The following is a 20,360-nucleotide window of genomic DNA, read 5'->3' on the forward strand; positions in this document are numbered from 1 at the left end:
TGCTTGTAGTATTTTGTTCTTCTGTTGGGTTTCTGGGATCTTGATTATTATATGTCTAGGTGTAGATTTTTTTGATCGTGGCTAGTTGGACTCCTATATGCCTTACATATCTGTATGTCTTAATTCTTCCCTTTTGTTTGGGAAGTTTTCTGTCATTAATTCTTTGAACAGCTTTTTAAAGTCATTTGTATTTCCTTCTGCTACTTCATGGATTCCTATCAGTCTTATATTATTCTTCTTTGCATCATCTAGGAGTTGTTGGATTGATTTCTCATGATCCCTTACTGTTTTTAAGAGATCTCTCTTTTGACAATCACTGACTGTGATCCTATCTTCTATATCTGAAATTCTATTTTCACAATCTTTTATTCTGTTGCATACACTTTCAATAGAGTTTTTAATCTCCTGGATATCTGTTTGAATTTGTTTATGGATTCCATTTCTTCCCTCTGTTGGGCATTCATTGTTTCCATTTCTTTCTTATGCTGGGCCTTCATGGCTTCTATCATGGTCCTGAGCTCATCTACTTTTTTCTCAGTTTCTGTTCTAGAGTCTCGAATCATGACTTCCATTTTGCTCACCATCTCTATGATTATCTAGGAAATTATTTCTGTTTTGAATTTTTCTGTTTTGAATTGACCTGTTTTGTTGTTTCCTCTGCTATGGGTTCAGGGTGTCCTGCTGGTTCATTATCAGACCTTTCATCCTCATTTGACCTACTGTTTGCCATTGGTGAGCTGGAAATCTGTCTTTGTGTCTTGCTTAAGTGTTTTCTCATTTTCAGTTTTGTTGTTGGGTTGTCCTTGGTATAATTGCTGGATTATTACTTAAATCTTCCTGATATAGTTGTGCTTTAGCCTTTGAGTCTCTTATGACTAATAAACATTCTCATTTTCATATAGGAAAAAACAACTCATTATGTCAGTCACAATCCTTTATCCCAGTTGATACAATCAGCAACACAATAGGATCAAGCACAACTGGCAAATTGACCACTTGTGGTAGTCATTAATCTATCACCTTTAAACCATGTGAATTAAATTAAAATCAAGAAGCAGGCCAAAATATGTTTGCAGTGAATACACTTTCCAATATAGCATGTTTATCATTTGGGATGGGGACTTAGACAGAGTTAGGGAGAGAAGTAGTTAAGTGAAAGAGTTGGAGAAGGTTTCAAGTGAAGCCAGAGGACATAGAATGACCATACAATATTTAGGAAATATTAAATTCTAAAGGGATAGACAGAGTGCAAGAGTAAGGACAAGAATATATCCCCTTAACAGTAATAGGGGCTCACTTTCCCTTGAAACTATTGACCCACGAGTAAGGTAAAATGACAGAAGAAAAGAACATAAAGAAAAAAGAAACAATGATAAAAGAAGTCTGAGCTAGATCAGGAGCAGGAACAGAAAGGGAGATGAGGGATAATATGGTGGAGCAAGAGACTGAGTTGGAGAAAGGACAGAAAAAAGAATTTGCAGAGTGGAATGAGGAAAATGAAAGAAAAAAATGAATTTGAAGGGTCTCTTTCAGACTATATCTCTGCTGTCATAATATACCACATACACAGCCATGTGCAGATCCAAGTCCACTGATCTCAGCTAGCCAGTGGCAGATCCCCTCAACTTAGACTGACCTTAGGTCACAAGGCCCGGATTGAATTCTCCGACCTGCAGGGTTGAACTCCACACAGTTCTCCTACAGGTACCCCCGTCCTCTCTTTAAAGATGTTCAAAGTTGGGAGCTCAGGAAAATACCTTTTATGACCACCTATGCCTCTGCAGAGAGGGTCCAAGGACTGGCACAATCAGCAGGTCTGAGAGTCGGGGGGAGGTGTTTCAGGGGCACCCTTCCTTGCTGGAGCTGGTAGCAGTGCAGGCAGGGGAGGGCGCAGCTACCCAGTCCCACCGAATGGGCCCAAGGAGGCGGGAGGGAGAGCAGATCTCAGAGCAGCCTTCCCAAATCATCTTCCTCGCTGGGGCTCAATATTCATTTTAAAATTAATTTTATTGGTACATTCTAGGGATATAATATAATGACATTCGTCGTTGGAGTTTTATACCGTTGCATAATGTATCTTGATTCTTATTTTTCCCCATTCGCCTGCCTTCTCGTTGACCCCTCTACCCCTCCCTGTTTACATAGACTTTGTTTCCATTTTTTCATTTTCTCATATTAATTCCATTCCCTTTGAAGTAGACACTTAACTCATAGGAACCTCCCAAAGTAGGTGCAATTCTAGGTTTCATTTTCATTGCAAGTGTAGAGTGAAAAATGATTGTTTTCATACTGATTTGAAGAAAGCTGAAAGTCGCCATGTACCAACACAGGGAACATGTTAAAGGCGTAATTTCTCTATGGTTTTATTGAGGCAGACTTAATAATCTCTATTCTTTTCCCAAGTATTAGGCAGAACCGTGACAATGTACACAGTGGTGTGTGACTTATCACAAGGCAGAAGGAAAAAGTCCAAATGTAGTGGAGAAATGATGTTCTCACCTTATGGGGATAGCACATTCTTTCCTAAGCTCTCCAGGTAGGAATCACATTGCATAAAGCTGTTGCAATACAGCATTTCCTTATGTTGTACCCGAGATTTTGTGAGGGCTTTCAGAAAATTACCGTGTCCGTACATTGCTCCCAATCTGTCTGCTTTAAATCACGTTTAAGCTTCCTTGTGTGGAAATGATCCGAGACTTTTTTCCTAATGTGCAGAAATGGTGGAAGCTTCTCTAGGAAGGCGCATTCTGCATGTTCCTTTGTTCTATTTTGCTCTGGCGCCATCACTTTTAAGTTGACAGTGTTCACAGTTTGAGAATCAGCTGGGTCAGTGCTCAGGGTCGCCGTGGCTGCTGACACGCTGGTTGCTCCTGGGATTAATGTATCACCTGTGTCTGGAACCAGCAGAAAACAAGTGTAGTTTCTTACTGATGGTTGCCAGCATAGATGGAGGAGGGAGGTAAAAATGAAATTGTCCAGGCTGATTTGAAGAAGCCAGTTAAGCAAAGGGTGTGTTACAGGTGTCACCTTTGAACAATTTATAATGCACCGCTGTGGTGCAAGCCTACTAAATTGTATTTGAGTGCTTTTCTCCCTTCAGTTACTAATGAGTGCTTTGCTAATGTTTCTTGTTCTCTACTTGCCTGATGCATAAAATAGCTATAATATTTTAGAGTTTTTGCTTGGACTTCAGCTTCTCTCAACACTTAAATAATGAAAGTTATCTGCTACTTCAGCCTAGGTCAGGCCCTAAAAAAAAAATCCTACTGAATTAATATAGTAATCAAGACCCATAGCTACCATGTTTTGACCTGCAGTGGTGTTGAGAACTTTCATTGTTGCTTTTTTAATTTTACTTAATCACATTTATCTGCTAGTCGAAGAGTCAATTCCTCTCTGATGACTGCTGGGAGGAGGGGCTACACTGACCAGATCTGGTGCTTGGATCTCAAGTTGTCAGAGGATGACAAGAGGAATTAGCATGGTGCATTTCTCATCTCCCACCCTTTGTGCTCCTGCGTGTCCTTATTTCCCTCCTAGGTTGGTTGGGGACCTAGTGGAGCCAGTAGAGCCAGTGCCTACCGGACTCTTATTGTGAGGCTGCCGTGAAGCAAATTGTTAGCTGTACAGCCATTCCCTTCCCGTCTCCGAGCTCTCTAACTGCAGGAATTCACTGCTGAGTTCAGGTTGGGGTCCCCTCCCTCTTTCCCTCCTCTCCTCCTCCCTCCCCTCCTCTCCCTTTTCTCTCACTTTCTCTGGCTTTTCACTTAGTCACAGAGTAGCCCCATTTCTTCTTGCACACTGCTACCTCCTGTGTGTGTCCCTTATGAGATGTGACCCCTGCTGTGTTGTGTTCAGAACGGACCTGTTGAAAAGCGCATGATGCCGCACTTCACTGGCTAGGAGTTTGGGCTGCACAAATGAAGGCAGGATTTTCCAGTACATTTTGGATTCATCCGTGATGTAACTGCACACCGGAAATAGACTTAAACAAACGTTTTCCTGGATCTTGCTTTCTGGATTTAGAGGGAGGATCTGTCAGTGCTTGATGGTGTTTCCAGCTGGACAGGTGTGAGTAGTGACCCAAGTTAGAAAGAGGGGGAGGGACTCCTCCTAGATGACCCAGCCCCATGTCCCGGCATTCCTCCACGGAAATGCACCCCACAAATGAACACTAGCATCAAGGCAAAGGAATTGTGGTACCCAGAATGTGTTACGGTTGTTTAACCAATACTGAGGGAGGTCTGGGCTGAAGACTGTTGACAAACATTGGATCCTGATAGAGCTTAGCATGTTACATGTCACTCTGGTTTTGTCTGCTCTTGGTCCCCAACCTTGGGGTTGGCTTCAGGAGTGCCATGGAAAAGTAATACAGAGGCCCCTTGGCCACATGTGGGCCCTCTCTGACTGCTGTGTCCCTCGGGGGGACAGTGAACTCAAGGAAAGACTGGTGGCAAGAAGTCAGGTCACCTCTACCCTGTGAGTCCCTCACCCCTGCTGACACTGTGACTGGGATTTGATATTAAAAGGAAGCAGCGCTGCCTGGAGGTGTTGGAAGCCTCCTTTCTCTTCTCTGTAATGCTCTGCTCTTCTTCCCATCTTCTTCTGAGCAGGAAGAGTTTCCTTGGCCCTTAAAGGACCCCTTTGTCACCAGAACAGTCCCAGTCCTTTGCCGGATGGGTCAGCGTCTCCAGAGAGCACCCTGGTTTGACAGCTGTCATTGTCACACGGTCCACAGTAGTTTCTGGACCACAGTATATTTTTGCGGATGTGTCCAGGGTTATAGGAACTTGCTGGACTCCGTTTTAGGGGCACTTGAGCAAGGTTCAGTCCTGAGCTAGTGGAGGCTACATTAGAACAGCTACTCATTCTGCGCTTGCCCGCAGACCCCTGTGTCGACTGGGGCTGCACTCATGGAAGTGGCCACTCCTAGCTTCTGTCCAGCAGTACACAGTTGTATTGCTTATAGGGTCTTCTGTGTCCACTTCTTAAATTCGTTAGATCAGGGTATTTTCATTCTTTGGTACGAAGTCAGTACAGTCAGTCTGCACCTCTGGGAGACCCTGCATAAATATTTGATTAATGGGCAAATAAATCGATTTAATTGTTTCTTTATTGAATAGATTTTTGAATATGTAGCCTCAAATTCTAATGAAACAAATTCCTCTTGAGGAACTTTAACTGTTGTCTCCAAAGTACTTAATTTAGGCAGTGATGCTGTCATCTTCAGAGTAACAAGTAATGATTTTGTGACTTATTTAAAATGATATATAAAGGAGGATATAGAATTTAGGGGGAGACAGTTATCTGGGATTTTCTTTCCTTTTGATTTTGTATTTATTTTGTGGCTTGTTTCTTTGCATGGCCTCATGCTTCTTCGGGGAAAATACTTGTTTTGGGCAAGTGGACTGGTACACATGTGGTATGATTGTCGGGATAGTGCATTTCCTTTAAAATCAAAGTCATGCAGTGTTCTTTTAGCTTCCATTGATTCTAAAGCAAATTAGTCAAGATTTGTAAATTCTGGTAACTTTATTCTTGAAGCATTTGCAGCTTTGCCTCTTGTAGGAGAATTTGCGCATTAATCATGATGCTCACTAACGCATCGTGAGGATAAAATTGTGAGTGAGGTCTGGCAATCCAGGAAGCGGTGAAGCCATCCTAGCTGCTGGTTATCAATTAGCTATGTCAGGTTTCCTTTGAATTCACTTAGTTCATTTTACAAATGACCTACTGGGTGTCTGCCACGCATGCCAGAGGTTCTGTGTTACTTAAATAAGAAAACACGGAGTGAATGAGCAGCTCCTGGGCTGCTAAGGAGACTGCTCACCTTCATACCTGGTGCAAATTCCATGAGAAAGTACTGTCTCTGCAGAGGAATGGGGAGGACGTTTTGAAGCAAGGAGCCCTCCATCAGGGTCAGAGCTCGGTAAACAGACTGTGTAGTTGGACTCTTCAGTTAAAGAATAGACACGGATGGCCGTCCTCAGCCCACTGCAGTGGGTAAGGTTTCCTGAGGCTCCACGGGGGAGGCTGCGCACAAGTGTTCTCAGCAGCTGCCCTGGAGCCCGAGAGACCCGGACAGCTGCCCTGCTGCAGTGACCTGTGTCCACCACAAAGGCAGCGTGCATGTGTCCCCACCTCGAGCCTCTGGAGAAAATCTCCCTCCGCTGATTTCACTCACCAGTGAGCCCTGTGCTACTCGGAGCTCACCCAGCTACCTCTGGGGCAGCCCTGCATCTGCACCCAGCAGTGAGCTCGTTTTTGGCCATCCCTGGCCTGACAAGTTGTGCCAAGGACAGGGGGTCACATGGTAGAGAACAGTGCTTGTGGGAGTCCAGCGTGCCAGGCATCTCCTGAAGACCTGTGCACGTGGAGACTAGTGGGGATTCATGGTTCTCTTTCCACCAAGCTCTCGGAGACGACGGGTTTGCTGAGCCTCGAGCCATGCTTGGAGTAGAAGGGCTCAGCAGTGCACCCCTGTGTGCGCACACTTCATTTCTAGAGGGCGGCACACGTGGCCACCTGTGCTCTGGAGAGGGTTTTTCTTGAGGAAGTTGCTGTGTGCGTGAATGGAAAAAGACTGTGCCGTGGACTGTAAGTGTCTACGAGGCCAATTTTGGATGTGGTTAGGGCAGAATGAAGAGGGGATCTTTAAACAGAAAGTTAATGTGAAAACAGTTCTCGTATTATCTCTGAATACCAAGTTGTTGGTCTTGGATGTTGATCCTTTTATTTTTTCACCTCACAGCATGGTGAGCTGTGACTCTCAGTGATTTGTGTTGCTTCCTCGATCTGAGAGTCATTGGTGAGGGTTGTGGGAGGACTTCACTTATCCTGGGAAATTGACAGCCACAGCCCCTGGTTTTGACACCAAGTGTCTGATCCCATCATTCTGGTACCTTGGGAAAAATCACATTGTTTGAGTATTCTAATTGGAGATCCATAGATGTGAACTGAACCACTGTAATGCGTGACGTTCATACAGTAATCCCAGTTTCAAAGTCCCTTCACATTTATAAAGTCTGATTACAACGCAAAGAGCCTTTTTAGAAAATACAGTTACTAATGGGAGAGTCCAGTGATTTAGAATTAGAAAAAAAAATGTCTGAGAGAAGAGAACTGTTGAACAGTCAGGCCATCTGACATCCTAGCAGGTCTGTGAGAGGGGCCGTGTAGCCCTGACTTTGTCCCACTCCATCTGCTGGGTTCCCAAGGAGGTCTCAAGGGAGGGTGACATCTAGACCTCCTCATCCCGTGGCATAAGAAAAGAAACATTTGATGTTTTATTGCCCAAAACTCACCTGCTTTAACTCATCCTTCTAACTTTAAAAGGTGACTTACTTATTATTAGTTATTGGAGAAACATTTATTAGTTTTTAGAAAAATTATTTTAAATGGCCTGGACATTACTATTCTTTAAAAAAGAAATAAGAAACTTCTAGTTCATGGGAGATAAAGGATTCCCCAACTCACCTTAGGTTGGGAATTGTGTGGACTTCTGACCTACTGGTCTTTAACCCATTCACAGTGGCTGTGACTGGTGTCTCACTGCCGAGTGGCTCTGACCCACCGGAGGTGCACATACAGCTGTCCCGTCAGGAGGCAGGGGACAGGCCACCCCGTGGGACAGTCGCGCATGTGCCCCCAGTGGGCCAAGCCGGCCGGAAGGCGGTAACCACCCAGCCGGCATGGCTGCCACGGTTCAGTGTCAGGGAAGAAATGGCGTGGAGGAGGAGCAGGTGTTTCAGCACAAGGAATGGTACACTGGCCCTGGAGCCAGAAGGACGCATCCTTCCCAGCACATGGGCGCGTGACTCGCTGCCCTGAGCCTCGGACTCGCCGTCTGTAAATGCTCTTCTCTGATGTTCTCGCCTACTTTGCTGCACAATTTTGAGAGCAAAAATAATGCATGGCGCTAGCACGTAGAAGCTACCTTCCCAAGCAGCGTCACCCTGGGCTGTGGGTCGTCTGCTAGCGCTGAATGTTCTCTCTCCTCACGCAGATCCAGTGCCCCACTTGCCAGTTCGTCTGGTGTTTTAAGTGCCACTCTCCTTGGCACGAAGGTGTCAGTTGCAAAGAGTACAAAAAAGGAGACAAACTGCTGCGTCACTGGGCCAGCGAAATCGAGCATGGGCAGAGGAACGCCCAGAAGTGTCCCAAGTGCAAGGTAAGCAGCGCTTTCGGACAGAAGGCGGAGACCATGCGGGTCTGCAGAGAACCAGACAGTTGCCAGCATTGAAATGTGTGGCGTTACCATTGTCCTAAGGCAGGGGCAGAGAAAAAAAGATTTGCTGTTTCATTATAGAAGAGTATGTCTGTGAGGAACTGAACACGTTTTGTACAAATGATACATATTCTCTTTGCATTACAGTTCAAAATTTAAGTCTTACTGATTGAAACCATCAGAACCTTTATTTACATATAAAAATTAAGACATGTCTACAGGGCCAGTCCAGCTTGCCACGTACTGTGTGTGGTCACTGCTCAGTTACACGGGCTGGGAACCCCTGCCATCTTCTGCTTCCCTGTCCTCTCTTTAGAGTTGCATTAATCATTTTGCCTTATGTAACTGAGGGGAAGGAGAAGGTAATGCTAAAATCAGAATTTAGAGCTTTTAAGGATCTCATGTTTTCATTTTTCTCTTCATGCACATAATCAGGAGTTGGCAGGCATTGGAGCTGAGACCTGTGGTGTCGAGCATCAGCCACCAGGGAAGACTTTCCTATAGAGAGATTAACAAGTCCAGTGAAAAATCACATGTGGTGCTCATAAGCTAGCGATCTGTTCAAGTTTGAAGTTCTTTTCTTTTTCAAGCTTACTGTAGAAAACTCTCATGTGTGTCTGTACTCTTGCATGTGTGATAGGGCCAGGATTTAGCTCAGCGGTTCCACCGCCTGCCTCGCAAGCACAAGGACTGGAATTCGATCCCCGGTACGAAAAAAACAAAACAAAATAAAAAAACACCTTGCATATGTGGTTTCTACCTGTTGCCAAATTCACTTTTGGAAACCCTGTCCGAAGTGGGCCTCATTTTCTTCCAAGAGTACTACTGCAGTCCCTTCCTGGATACTTAGCACCAGATCAATTACATTTGAGTTATGAAAAAGTGTTTACAATTTAGCAGTTGTGAAACACTTTTGAAATAATGAAAGTATATCATGAATCCTGTTAGTGAGCATAAAACCAAGGCACACTTCACTATACCAAATGCACATGTTATTTTATTTATATTGAAAGTAATATGCTGCATTCTTAGCAGGGGGAAGAGATATTTGAAACATTTCTAGTTGAGCGGACTCTTAAAAGTGATGTCTATCCATGCTTGATAAAGCTTTCTTTGCTTTCCTTGTAGAAGGCAAATTCATCTCATTACCATTTTTAGTCCATGCTTGATAAAGCTTTCTTTGCTTTCCTTGTAGAAGGCAAATTCATCTCATTACCATTTTTTTACATAAAGTCTATTTCAGATCACAGCATCCACTGCTCAGTTTACTTTTATTTTTTATCCCACTGAACAAAAACTACAAAAGAGGTTTTTCCCCTTTCACCTTGCCTTTTCTTCTCTGCATTGTTACTGTTCTGTTTCAAATCAAGTAGGAAGTTAGGACTTTAAATTCTGACAACATTTTGCTTGTACAGACATTTTGCTGCAAGAATGATTATTGGCTAGCTGGTTCTCAGTCCCCAGCATGAGCAGCACTGTGCTTGGGGAAATTCGGAATGAGCCCAAACGATATGTAAAAACACACACTATGACGGCAACCTCCAAGGTCTGGGCTTAAACAGACCCTGCTGTATAGAAACAGCCACCAACCATCAGGCATTTACTGAATGCCAACAACTTGCCACAGTTTGGACGGCTTCTCGTGAGAGTCAAGAGGCAGCGTCCACTGTGGCTCCCTTCTGAAGCGACACCCAGAAGGGTGCAGCTTTTCCTGGGCTCAGCTAAAGACCAGAAGGAAAACAGCCAGAGCTGTTCACGTGGCTGTCATAACCCAGAACCTGTTGTCGGGTAGGAGTCAGCGTAAAGTATGTTTCAGTTTAAATCATATTTTATGAGTTGTTTTGAAAACAGATAGTTTTGTGGGGTTTTTTTTGTTTTTTTCCCTTTTGGCATGACTTCAGCCATGTAACAGTTGCCAGCTGTCTGTGTGTGTACTGGTTGCCCGGCGTGGCTCGCGAGGGTGTCATTTCGGCAGTCCAGTCTTGTACTGAATAAATCTGATAAGATTGTCGTTTTCATATTTCCTTCTACATTACCTTATAAAAATTAATGAAAAAATACGCAATTTTTGGTTGTCCTGTCTTTAAATAATTGGACAGTTAAGCTAAGCAGTTTTAAAAGCATTTTCTTATATAATGACCTTTTTCTAGGGAACCTTAAAATTGTATTTCTCCCCAGAAAATATTTCTATACTTGCAACAGAAATTGAGCAAATATGCTGAATAAGCTAATATTGTTGTATACTTAAAGTTCTTTTTTTCATAAATACATGCATTAAAATATATAAACATAAAATAAAAAGGATGAGAGCTTTGTAAAGAAAACTTTCACCCAGAATACCTCCGGGTGAACAGAACTATGATCATAAATCTTCATATATATGCTTTCAATATTGATTATCAATTGTACTCAAAATTTTGTTTTATCCTAAGTATATTTCTGTACCCTGCCATAGGTTAGAGCATATCTTAAATTAATTCATAATGTTGACGGAGGCTTTGACTTTATTTGATCAATTTGTTTACAGAAGTCATGAATGTGTGACAGATATTTGAGGAAACTTCCCCACGTGCTGCCCTGTGACTCGCTCACGGTTGACCTGTCAGTGCCTCTCCTTGGTCTTTGACCGACTGAAGTTATTTTTATAAGGGGTTACTTGTGTTACGCTAGCAATTTCATGTCGATACATTTTCTGTTTCTTGTTTCTCAATGCCAAAGCATTTTTCACGTTATAAAATGGCTTCCAAACCACTCTTTTCCTGAAATGTGATGCTTGTGTAGACGCCTTCCCACTGTCCCATACCAGTGTGCTTTGGTTGGGGTCCATATATTACAATGTGTTGATGATATTTATCTTGAATCTTCTTTTTAATCATTTTTTGCACCTTTAAAACATGTATTTCTACAGATAGAATCACTGCAATATACGATTCAGTGTTTGTTATTTTGGCCGCATGTTAGACAGTGCTTCCTGATAGAGATAAAATAATTTTTAATTCCACCAAAAAAGTCTGAAAAGCTGTTTCTATGAGCATTTCTCATTAGCTTTAAAATATATTTTAAGCACTTTTAAGTATTCTAAGTATTTTCACAATGTTAAAATATGTTTTTCTTGTATTTTATACTTCCTTACCTGCTTATAGGTTGAATATAAACGTGTATACTTTGAGTTTATAATATGACTTTTCACATTTTCTATTCATATCCTTTGGCCATTTGCATGGCTTTAGTTGGAACATTTTTTTTTAAATCAAACAATATATTTTTCTGTCATATTTTCTCCACACACCTTCCTTATGTCCTATTTCGTTCTTCCTGCCCAATTGATGAGGGTTTTTTGTTTTTGTTTTTAATAAGCAGGCTTGCATTTAAAACATTTTTTTCTTTTGTTTAACAAAAATATTTCCTTTACTTGTATTTCATATTTTGCTTCTAAGTTTCAAAAGTCATTATTAACTATGGGTTTGATTAGGAAGGTCTACTTTCTCCCTTTCTTTTAATGATTTGATTTCTAAAATTTTATACTTTTAATATACCCAAAATTTTTTTGTATTATATGTTGGACACTAAACTAATATTTTAAAATGAAACCATATAACATGGTTGTGTTTAATAAATAATTCTGCCCCAACAATTGATTTATAGTTTTTTCCTAAACAAATGTTAAATGTTAATATATAGTCTCTTTTCTAAGCCCTCTACCCACAGCTTTAATTTCTCAAGACAATTCTGTGCTGAAAACTGGTGAGTTTCAAGTGATTGTCTTTATAAAATTTGCAAATTCAAGCAGAGTTCGATAGCCTACTCATTCATTATTTTGATTTGTATTTTAAATATAATAAACTTTTTTCTCTTCTTTACTTACAAATATTACTTTTCCCATGTTGAGTTTTTACTTTTTTTCTCAAGTGGAAAGATCAGTTTAATACGTGGCATGGTAATAACAAACTGTAACTTGTGCTAATAAGTCAGTTATTGTCTATAATTTTGGCAGATAAGGATGAGTATTAAGAGTTACTCATCATCAAGATAATTAATTCATAAGTGTGATACTTTTATACTCAGATAAATATTTATAAACAGTTCTGGAAATTACTTATTTATAAAACATTTTAAAGAAAATTTAATAACACCATATTCAGACCAACTTTGCTTAACTACTTTTATTTGTATGTCATTGCTTCTTCATGCAATTTTCTTCTGAGTTATAAGATACCATTTTTATCTTAAAAGTGAATTTTCTGCTTTATATTAAATTCTTAACCCTACAAAAAGATGTACTAATTTTAAAATGTGTTTGTTTGAATTTAGTTATCACAAACTAAATCTAGTTCATGATAAGTAAATTCCTCCTAAGCAGTTTAAAATTAAATTTAAAGCAAGTAGAGAATTAAATTTTAATTGTTGGAAATAGAAAAATTTATTGGGCCTCATGGCAAAATTTCTTTTTGATACAGTGGTTAGGTAAGATACTAAAATCTGAGTTAAGAAAGACTTGCTAAGTTAAAATGAAAACGAATTGTAGAATACACAATATAAAACCAATAAATAAATACCTTTGTAGGCAGTTTCACACATACATAAACTTTAGCTTAAAATTGTTACTGAAGCTATTAGATGTTACTGCATGTTTACTTTTCTGAAACAATATTGGGAATCCAATAGTACCTTTTTTAAAAAACATTATATTTTAGGGCCAGGGATTTAGCTCAGTGGTTCAGCGGCCTGCCTCGCAAGTGCAAGGACCCAAGTTCGATTCCCGGTACCACCCCCATAAATAAATAAATAAAGCATTATAGTTTAAAAAACACATAATATGTAATTTATCATCCTTATTGTTTTAAGTAGTGCTTTTAAAATAATGCAAATAGTGCTTTTTGAAATTTTGTGGAAATTTTTCATTTGAAAGTTTAAAAAAATGAGTCAAATAAAGAACACACCTTACAGTTCTTTAGATGATCCAGTAACAAACCACTAATTAAAAGCAATAAACAAAGTAGTGTTTCATTGTTTCCTTTTTTGCAGAAAATGACTACCATATATCATTTTCTTGTTTAGCATCTACTTATTAAGAAACTTTTAAATAAAATATGTATTTTACTTTATTAATAAATGTCTTAGGTAGTAAGTAGCAATAACCCCAATAAATGTTTCTAAAGTTCTTAATAACTTTAGATTTTAAAATTAGAAATCCTTATTGTTTAATAGTCTAATAAACATAATTAAAAATAAAAGTTTAGAATACTTCAGGAATGCAGGTGAGAACTTTGTAAGAATGGTTAACATGCTAATCTCCTTGTTGTTCCTTAAAAGCTTAAATGTGCCAAGGAGCGTAGTGTCACATATCTTAGAATTGATCAGATTTTGAAGTCTAGCCCTACTTTTTCCTTTGTGACGTCTCAAATAGTTAAAAACCATTTTTCTAAAGGCAAGACCTCAGCGCTCTGAGCATACTGTTTGAAATACAGGTGGACATTCCAGGCCCTGTGATCTGAAGAGTTCAGGCACATGTAACCAAGTAATCACTTCAGTGTTATTTCTGCAGTGGATGTCGTTATTTCATAAATGTGGGTCTTGATTCTGTGTGGTTGTTACATTGATAGCTATACTTTTAAAAAATGTTTGATGTAGTACATGACTAAAAATCAGTAGAATCTTGGGCCAGGGACTTAGCTCAATGGTGCCACTGCCTGCCTGGCAAGAGCAAGGACCCAAGTTCGATCCCTGGTACTAAACAAACAAACAAACAAACAAATCAATAGAATCTAACAGGAAGCAGGAAGACTGTAACGTCGCCACCTTCTAGAGCTGGGGAGCACACAAAGCACAACTCATTGCTTCCACAGCCTTGAGGGACTTGGCTGGTATGGGTTTTTGTTTGATTTGGTTTGGGTTTTGTTTGTTTGTTTGTTTGTTTGTTTTTGATGTTTGGTTTGGTTTTCTTCCTTGGGTAAATCAGATTAAGAGTTGTTCAGGAAACAAATGAAAGCAAAGTTGGGGTTAATATTTCTCAAAATGGTTTGCTTTTTTAAAACTTTGGAAATTAAAATGGAATTCATCAGACACACTCCTCCAAATTATCTTCTTCTTTAAATATAAAGAAATATTCATGTAAACATGTGTGTAATGTGACAGAAATGGAGTCCTTCGGTTGACTCAGTGAGCTGCCCCTGGGCACCCTGACTTGCTCTCACATAGAAGAACCCACGTTCCTATTCCAGGCAATTCACACAGTATTCAATAAGGCGATTAATTGGGAAATTATACATTTTCTAGGGTAGTATAGATGTGGTTTTTAATGAATGGATTATTAAGTCATTCGTTTGATTCTAGGGCCAATGTTTTTCTTATTGTAGTGACAGAGTAGTCGCTTTTTTGTTTTTAAAAGAAATGCCAGTGCTGGGGATGTAGCTTAGTGGTACCATCTTTATTTTATTAAAAGAAAATACCTGTGTCCAGCAGTGCTCTTTTTTAGTGGCGTCTGCACAATAATAATCCCAATGCTGTCCACTACACTGACATTTACAACAGATCAGTCCCCATTAGCATTACTTTTACATTCTTGTCCTATCAGACCCAGAGGTGTGGTTCTGAGGGGTTGATTTCCAGTGAACCATTCTGATCTTAATTGTTTTCTTTGGATAAAAGTTTGAGCTGTTGCACAGTAAGAAGATGACCATCGCAGTAGTGTGTAAATTGCGCTTGTCTCATTTAATTCATGAAAGAAGGTGGTAAGGAGGGGTAATTATCACCATTTAAAGATGTATAACCAGTTTGGGGTGAGGGGTAGGTAACAAAAGGTAGGCAAAAGAAAGTAAACACTTTTAGTCCGTAATTCTTTGTGAATTTGCAATTAAAGATACTTACTTGTCATGATCGTTTCCTGCAGATGCTTTATTCTCGTAAACCCTGTAATGTGTATGCTGCAGGCAAGAATGTCCTGATTCAGTGAGTCTGATTACTTGTTCTCTCTTCCTATGAGATTTAACACAAGAGCTGTGTTTGTGGTCTCTTAATTGAAGTACAGCTGTGGAGCCTGTGGTTACCAGAGGAAAAAGCTCAGGCATTGCTGTTGTACCACGCAGCTGTTCTGCAGACTTTAGTACTTGATGCACTGCTCCAGAAGTGCATTTGAAGACTGGCGGCTGCTTCCAAACGGTGCCTGTTCAGGAAATAAAACGCCTTTCCCTCACCTCTCCGAAGTGTCCACGTTGCATGGAGTCGCGCCATTTGGAGCCGTCTGTATCACTGCCTCTGTCTTCCTGTGTGAGTTAGGAGAAGAGCCTGATTATGTGTCAGTAAATATGTCCTAGGTATAAACCGAGTCGCACACAATGACCTACTTATTTTTATGACAAAAAAGTTAATACTATCATGAAGTCATATATAATGTGAATATGTGCTATGTTTTATTTTTAGAAACAAATTCATTTTCCTAGTTAAAATAGAAATAAGTGAAGATAATGTAATAAATATGCAACATGTAAATACTTAGGTACTACCAAATCAAAAGGAATAATGAAGCAGTAAGATTTGTACATGTTTGGATTATATTTAACATTTTATTTAAATGAAGACAAATGTTCACATACACTGTGTATATGTATGTAAGTACGGACCAGTATGCATGTCTGTTTGTAGTTATAATGTGAGAAAATTCACTGTTCATTAAAAGCATGCATACTTATTTGGAGCTTGTGTATAAAAGGGAGTTAGATTCTGACTGCAGTCAGTTCTCCCTCAGTCCACACATAGGTCTAATAACTAAAAGAAAATTTTGTGGAAAGCCGCACGGACGCCACTTTGCATTTGTGTGGAACATTGCGTTAGGTTCTGAGGTCAGGAGTTCAGACTGGTCTTCCCCCATGTAGACGCTCAGGCCTTTGGAAGTGTCATGGGAAGAGCCTGACTTGGCGGTGTCGAGGTCCCAGCCTCCGTGTTCGTCCATCACACCAGCGTCCCCAGCTTTGTGACAGACACCCTTCCCCTGACAAAATGAAACCAGACAACCCTGCAGCATCTCGACAGAGATGGGCGCCCTGCAGAGTCTCACACAAGACCAGGGTTTCTGAGAGGGATGAGGGCCAGGTAGCCAGGGACGCGCTGGACTCAAGCAGAGGCCCATTTTCCATGTGGTAACCTGGGGGCTGGTTCCACTAAAGGGTCTAAAACATTTATTAATCTTCATTTCAAGAAGTTTTTAAGACTTGCTGTCCTTTTCTGTAGCAAATTCAACTGAGAATTCAGGCCGGGGTGCAGCTCCATGGCAGGCAGCAAGCTTTGCGTGGCCAGGCCTCAGGTTCCACCACCATCCACTCTCCAGATCAGAGCAGCGCTCACCTCGTGCTGGAGGCGGCACTGGGTCAGCGCATCGTGACGGTCGGGAACTGTGAGGCCCCGTACAGGTCCACATATTTCCTCCACATCTTCACTCAGCTCTAACGGAGCACGGTACAATACAAACTCTCCTGAGGATGGCTCTTCTGTGGCCCCTCTCTCAATAAATAATAAGCCCAACCTTCCGTCTCTTGGGCCAGGAACTCTGTGTGCACCTGGATGCTCTATTGCATACCCCACCTCCTGTCAGGGGGTTTTGTAGCTTGTACTGTGGGCAATGTTCAGGTTCTGACCACATCTCTACACTCCCTCCACCAGTCATCTGGTGAGAGATCATTGTCTCTCTCCAGGGTTTTTCCAGTTGACTCCTGGCTACTTGCCCTCCCTTCCCAGTGTTCTGAGCCAGCAGCCAGAGTGAGGCCAGTGCCCTGCTCAGAACCAAGCTGGTCCTCAAGCAACCCTACACCCGTCACAGCATGGGCTGCCTCCACCCCTCCCCCATGTCCTACAGCCACACCTCCTCCCTTGGCCCTGCCTCAGCCACACGGCACTCCTGGCTGTGTGTCAGACAAAGGCATGAACCTGTCTCAGGGTCTCTTCCACGCTGTTTCCCTGGGTCCCTTCAGGCCCCAGTCTCTCTTCCTCATGGCTTCTCCGTGAGGCTGTCCTCGGTCACCATATCTATAATTTCAAACCATTCTCCCCTAACTCACGAGGTGATGTGGAAACAAGAGAAAGTCTCCTGTATCAACTATCCATATTTAAAGCCATATTTAAAATAATGGCTATATTTTACAGACATAAGAGTAGAAATGTTGGTTGACTTTGTTGAGTCACCTCTAAAATTTAGAGCAGTTGCTGAGCTTTGAGCACTATTGTTGAAGAAATGCATTTCTGCTTTCTTCATTCCTCTGTGTTTTGCAGTCTTGTAAGAGGGTGCGTGGTGAAACGACATCTTTTGGGAACTGGGAAGTGGCTGAGGACTCGGGAGGTTTCTGGTGTGATGAAGGGTGTCCAGGAGGGGCGTGTTAGAGGTGCAGAACACACAGGAAGTTTGTGCCATTCATGGGAGCCGCCAGCTTCTGTGGTTCCGAGTGTGAGGTCCAGGAAGTGAAAGGTGAAAGACGGAGCTGGAGAAGCCAGCAGCAACCTGACCTTTGTATGTGACATCAAGAAACGGGTTTTCTCCTTAGGCGCCGGGGCCACTAAAAAATTATAAGCAGGAGACTGATGGTATCAACTCTATATCCTAGACTGGTTGCTGTTGATTTTAAGGAGGGAGTTGTACATAATCTAGAATAATTACGACAGCAAAAGCTAGGATAATTTGTCAGGGACGGAGACAAGGATTGGATCGACATCAGGAAGGCAGAACCGCCCAGCCTCAGGATCAGCTGGAAGTGGGAGTTAGGAGAGGACGGAGGGCGAGGCGCTGTAAACCGAGGCACGCAATGGCGGCAGAGCGAGTTTGTTGCTGGGTAGAGGGCTGTGGGGTGATGGTGACATGGACTGTGCTTGCTGGGCTGTGAGGTGGCTGTAAAGCTTCTCGCTGTGTCTGCAGCTCGGGAGCCAGGTCACGGTGCAGATGCACAAATGACACCTCCCAGAGCAAGGGCGTCGTCACCCAGAGGGGCCTGTGCCAAGCGTGGGGGGATTAATGGGCAGGTGTGAAGGGAGGGAGACGTGAGAGAGGCCAGAGCAGAGCCGGGACACAGCTCCTCAGCAGGGTCCACCACAGGTCGTGGAGGAGACAGACCGACTTGGCAAATGGCGCCCACACGTGCGTAAGGCGAGATTAAGGACACGTTCGTTGGGTTTGGCAATGGCAGGCTCGCGGGTAATTCTCATTTCTTTTGCTGGGTGTTGGGAGTATGCTGTGTCAGGACCTGCACAAGGCCCTGTAATAAAATAACAGAAAGATGCACATGATCTGAACTCATGTAGATTTTGTAGGTAGGAGGCAGCAGATCCGAGCAGAGGGGTACAGACCTTGGGGTTTGAAAGTGTAGCGTGATGATTAAGTGAAATAAATCAGACACTCGAGCTTAAATGTCCATGGTTCCTCGTACAGAAGAAACCTAAATTATAAATGAGCAGAATAAAAAATAAATAACAGGAAGTCGAGAAATCTTCCTCAGAGGGGAAGGGGATCACGAGGTGGGGGAGGAGATGAAAAATAATGAAGGTACGTTATGCGTGTGCACGGGCTCCCCTCCGGGTGTGGACATTTTGTACTGCAAACGGACGAATAAAAATCCCATCAAGTAAGGGGCGAAAAGAAAAAAGACACAGTGAGACATGCGACCACAGGCCGTTCGTGGTGCTCGAGGGTGCTGGTCTTTGCAGATATTGCTGTCTCCTCCCCATTCCAGGAACCTGGCCTCCCATGTGCAGCCTGACTGTCACTTCCTTAGGGAGCCTCCCTGACTTGCACTAGACGAGTTCCTCCATGGAGTGCCTTGTTACACCTTCTACTTTCTCCATGGCCTCTGCTGTGGCGCGAGAGTGGATTTGTGCTTACAGTTGGTGGATGCCTGTCTGCACCACAGAGATTTTGTCCACCACGAATAATTATGTTTGAGTGAATGAAAAGCACCTGGTTCTTTCCTGAACGTGGATTTCAGTCTGGTGAAGAAGGGTGGACACATAAGAATGGTGACTGTGTCTTTTCTTAAGAAGCTTGGTGAACATGATGGGGTGAGGTGGCCATCTGCCCAGGAGCCTGTGGAATTGGAGGACGTATTTATTAGGATGGAGGTGCCCAGTCACACGAGGAAGGCACGAGGATGTGTGTGGAGGTGGAGAGACCGGCCTGGAAGGTTCCTGAGCACTTGGGGACGGGCGATACGGGGAAGGAGAGGCACGAGAACTAGGGACTGATTTATAGAGAGTGCAGCTCTGCCCTGGGGTCTGGGAATCAGAGAGTCCTCCACACTCTGTTTCAAGGACTTGAAATGTACGTGGAATTCTCTGGAACAGTAAATGAACTGATGGGAGACAAAGCTATGAGGGTTGCTTTTAAAAGTTGACGTCATTGTAGGAGACACCAAATGGTTTTGAAATCAACACGTTATTTATTTTGCCCAAGATAGTGTTCTGTAGTGGAGGCAGCTGCTTCTAGTCTCTTTGGGTTTCTATTTCTGATGGCTGCCTTTAAATAACTGGCTTTCCACGCAGCCCGACATTATCTGTGACTCCCTGATGTGACTGCGGAGGGTTCATTCCACTTGTTTACCCCCTTTCTCTCTTCCAGTGTTTCACGCTTATTGTTTTTATTCTCCGAATGATATACTTCAACGTCTCTCCCACAGCCTAACAATTTTAATAGTATGTGGGCATGTTAGGCCTTCCGCATGCTCTTTGACTCTATTTCCTATCAGTTGCAGCTTTATTTCTGTATTACCAGATTTAATAACATTTGCATCCTGATCTAATATCATAGAGCTTTGGTGTTTTTTCCCTGAAGGTGACTGTGACATTTAAACAGCAGTTAGGCGTGCACATAATCCAGAACACGCGTGACACGAGGGTTGCGTCTCATTCCCTAAGGGATCGCAGCTCCCAGAACACCTCCCCCAGCTCTTTGTTCATCCCTCAGTCATGCCGTGTTCTCTTCTGGAATGTGTGTGCCTTTTGTCCTGTTTTTCCTGAAAATATTCCCCATTTTTCTTTGCTTCCTTTTTGAACGTAGAAATGCCCATGTTTTTATCATGTTATTAAATTAATAGCTGCTCGGGAATGTTACTAGTCGTCTGTATTCCACTGTTACTCTTTCAGAAATGTTGTGCAGGCTGAC

The 20,360-nt window shown here is 42.2% G+C and overlaps 1 protein-coding gene across 2 annotated transcripts in view; it reads left to right on the forward strand.

Annotated features, from left to right (window-relative positions):
- The window catches only part of Rnf217 (ring finger protein 217), a 109,493-nt gene that overhangs the window by 71,812 nt on the left and 17,321 nt on the right, over positions 1-20,360 (forward strand). For both annotated transcript variants that reach the window (XM_010625767.3, XM_010625768.3), the window contains exon 3: positions 8,006-8,170. In XM_010625767.3, the coding sequence (XP_010624069.1) occupies positions 8,006-8,170 (165 nt within the window). The remainder of the gene's footprint in view (positions 1-8,005; positions 8,171-20,360) is intronic.

Source organism: Fukomys damarensis, unplaced genomic scaffold (assembly GCF_012274545.1).
Source record: "Fukomys damarensis isolate Sample0158 unplaced genomic scaffold, DMR_v1.0_HiC HiC_scaffold_14, whole genome shotgun sequence".
Classification (NCBI taxonomy): Eukaryota; Metazoa; Chordata; class Mammalia; order Rodentia; family Bathyergidae; genus Fukomys; species Fukomys damarensis.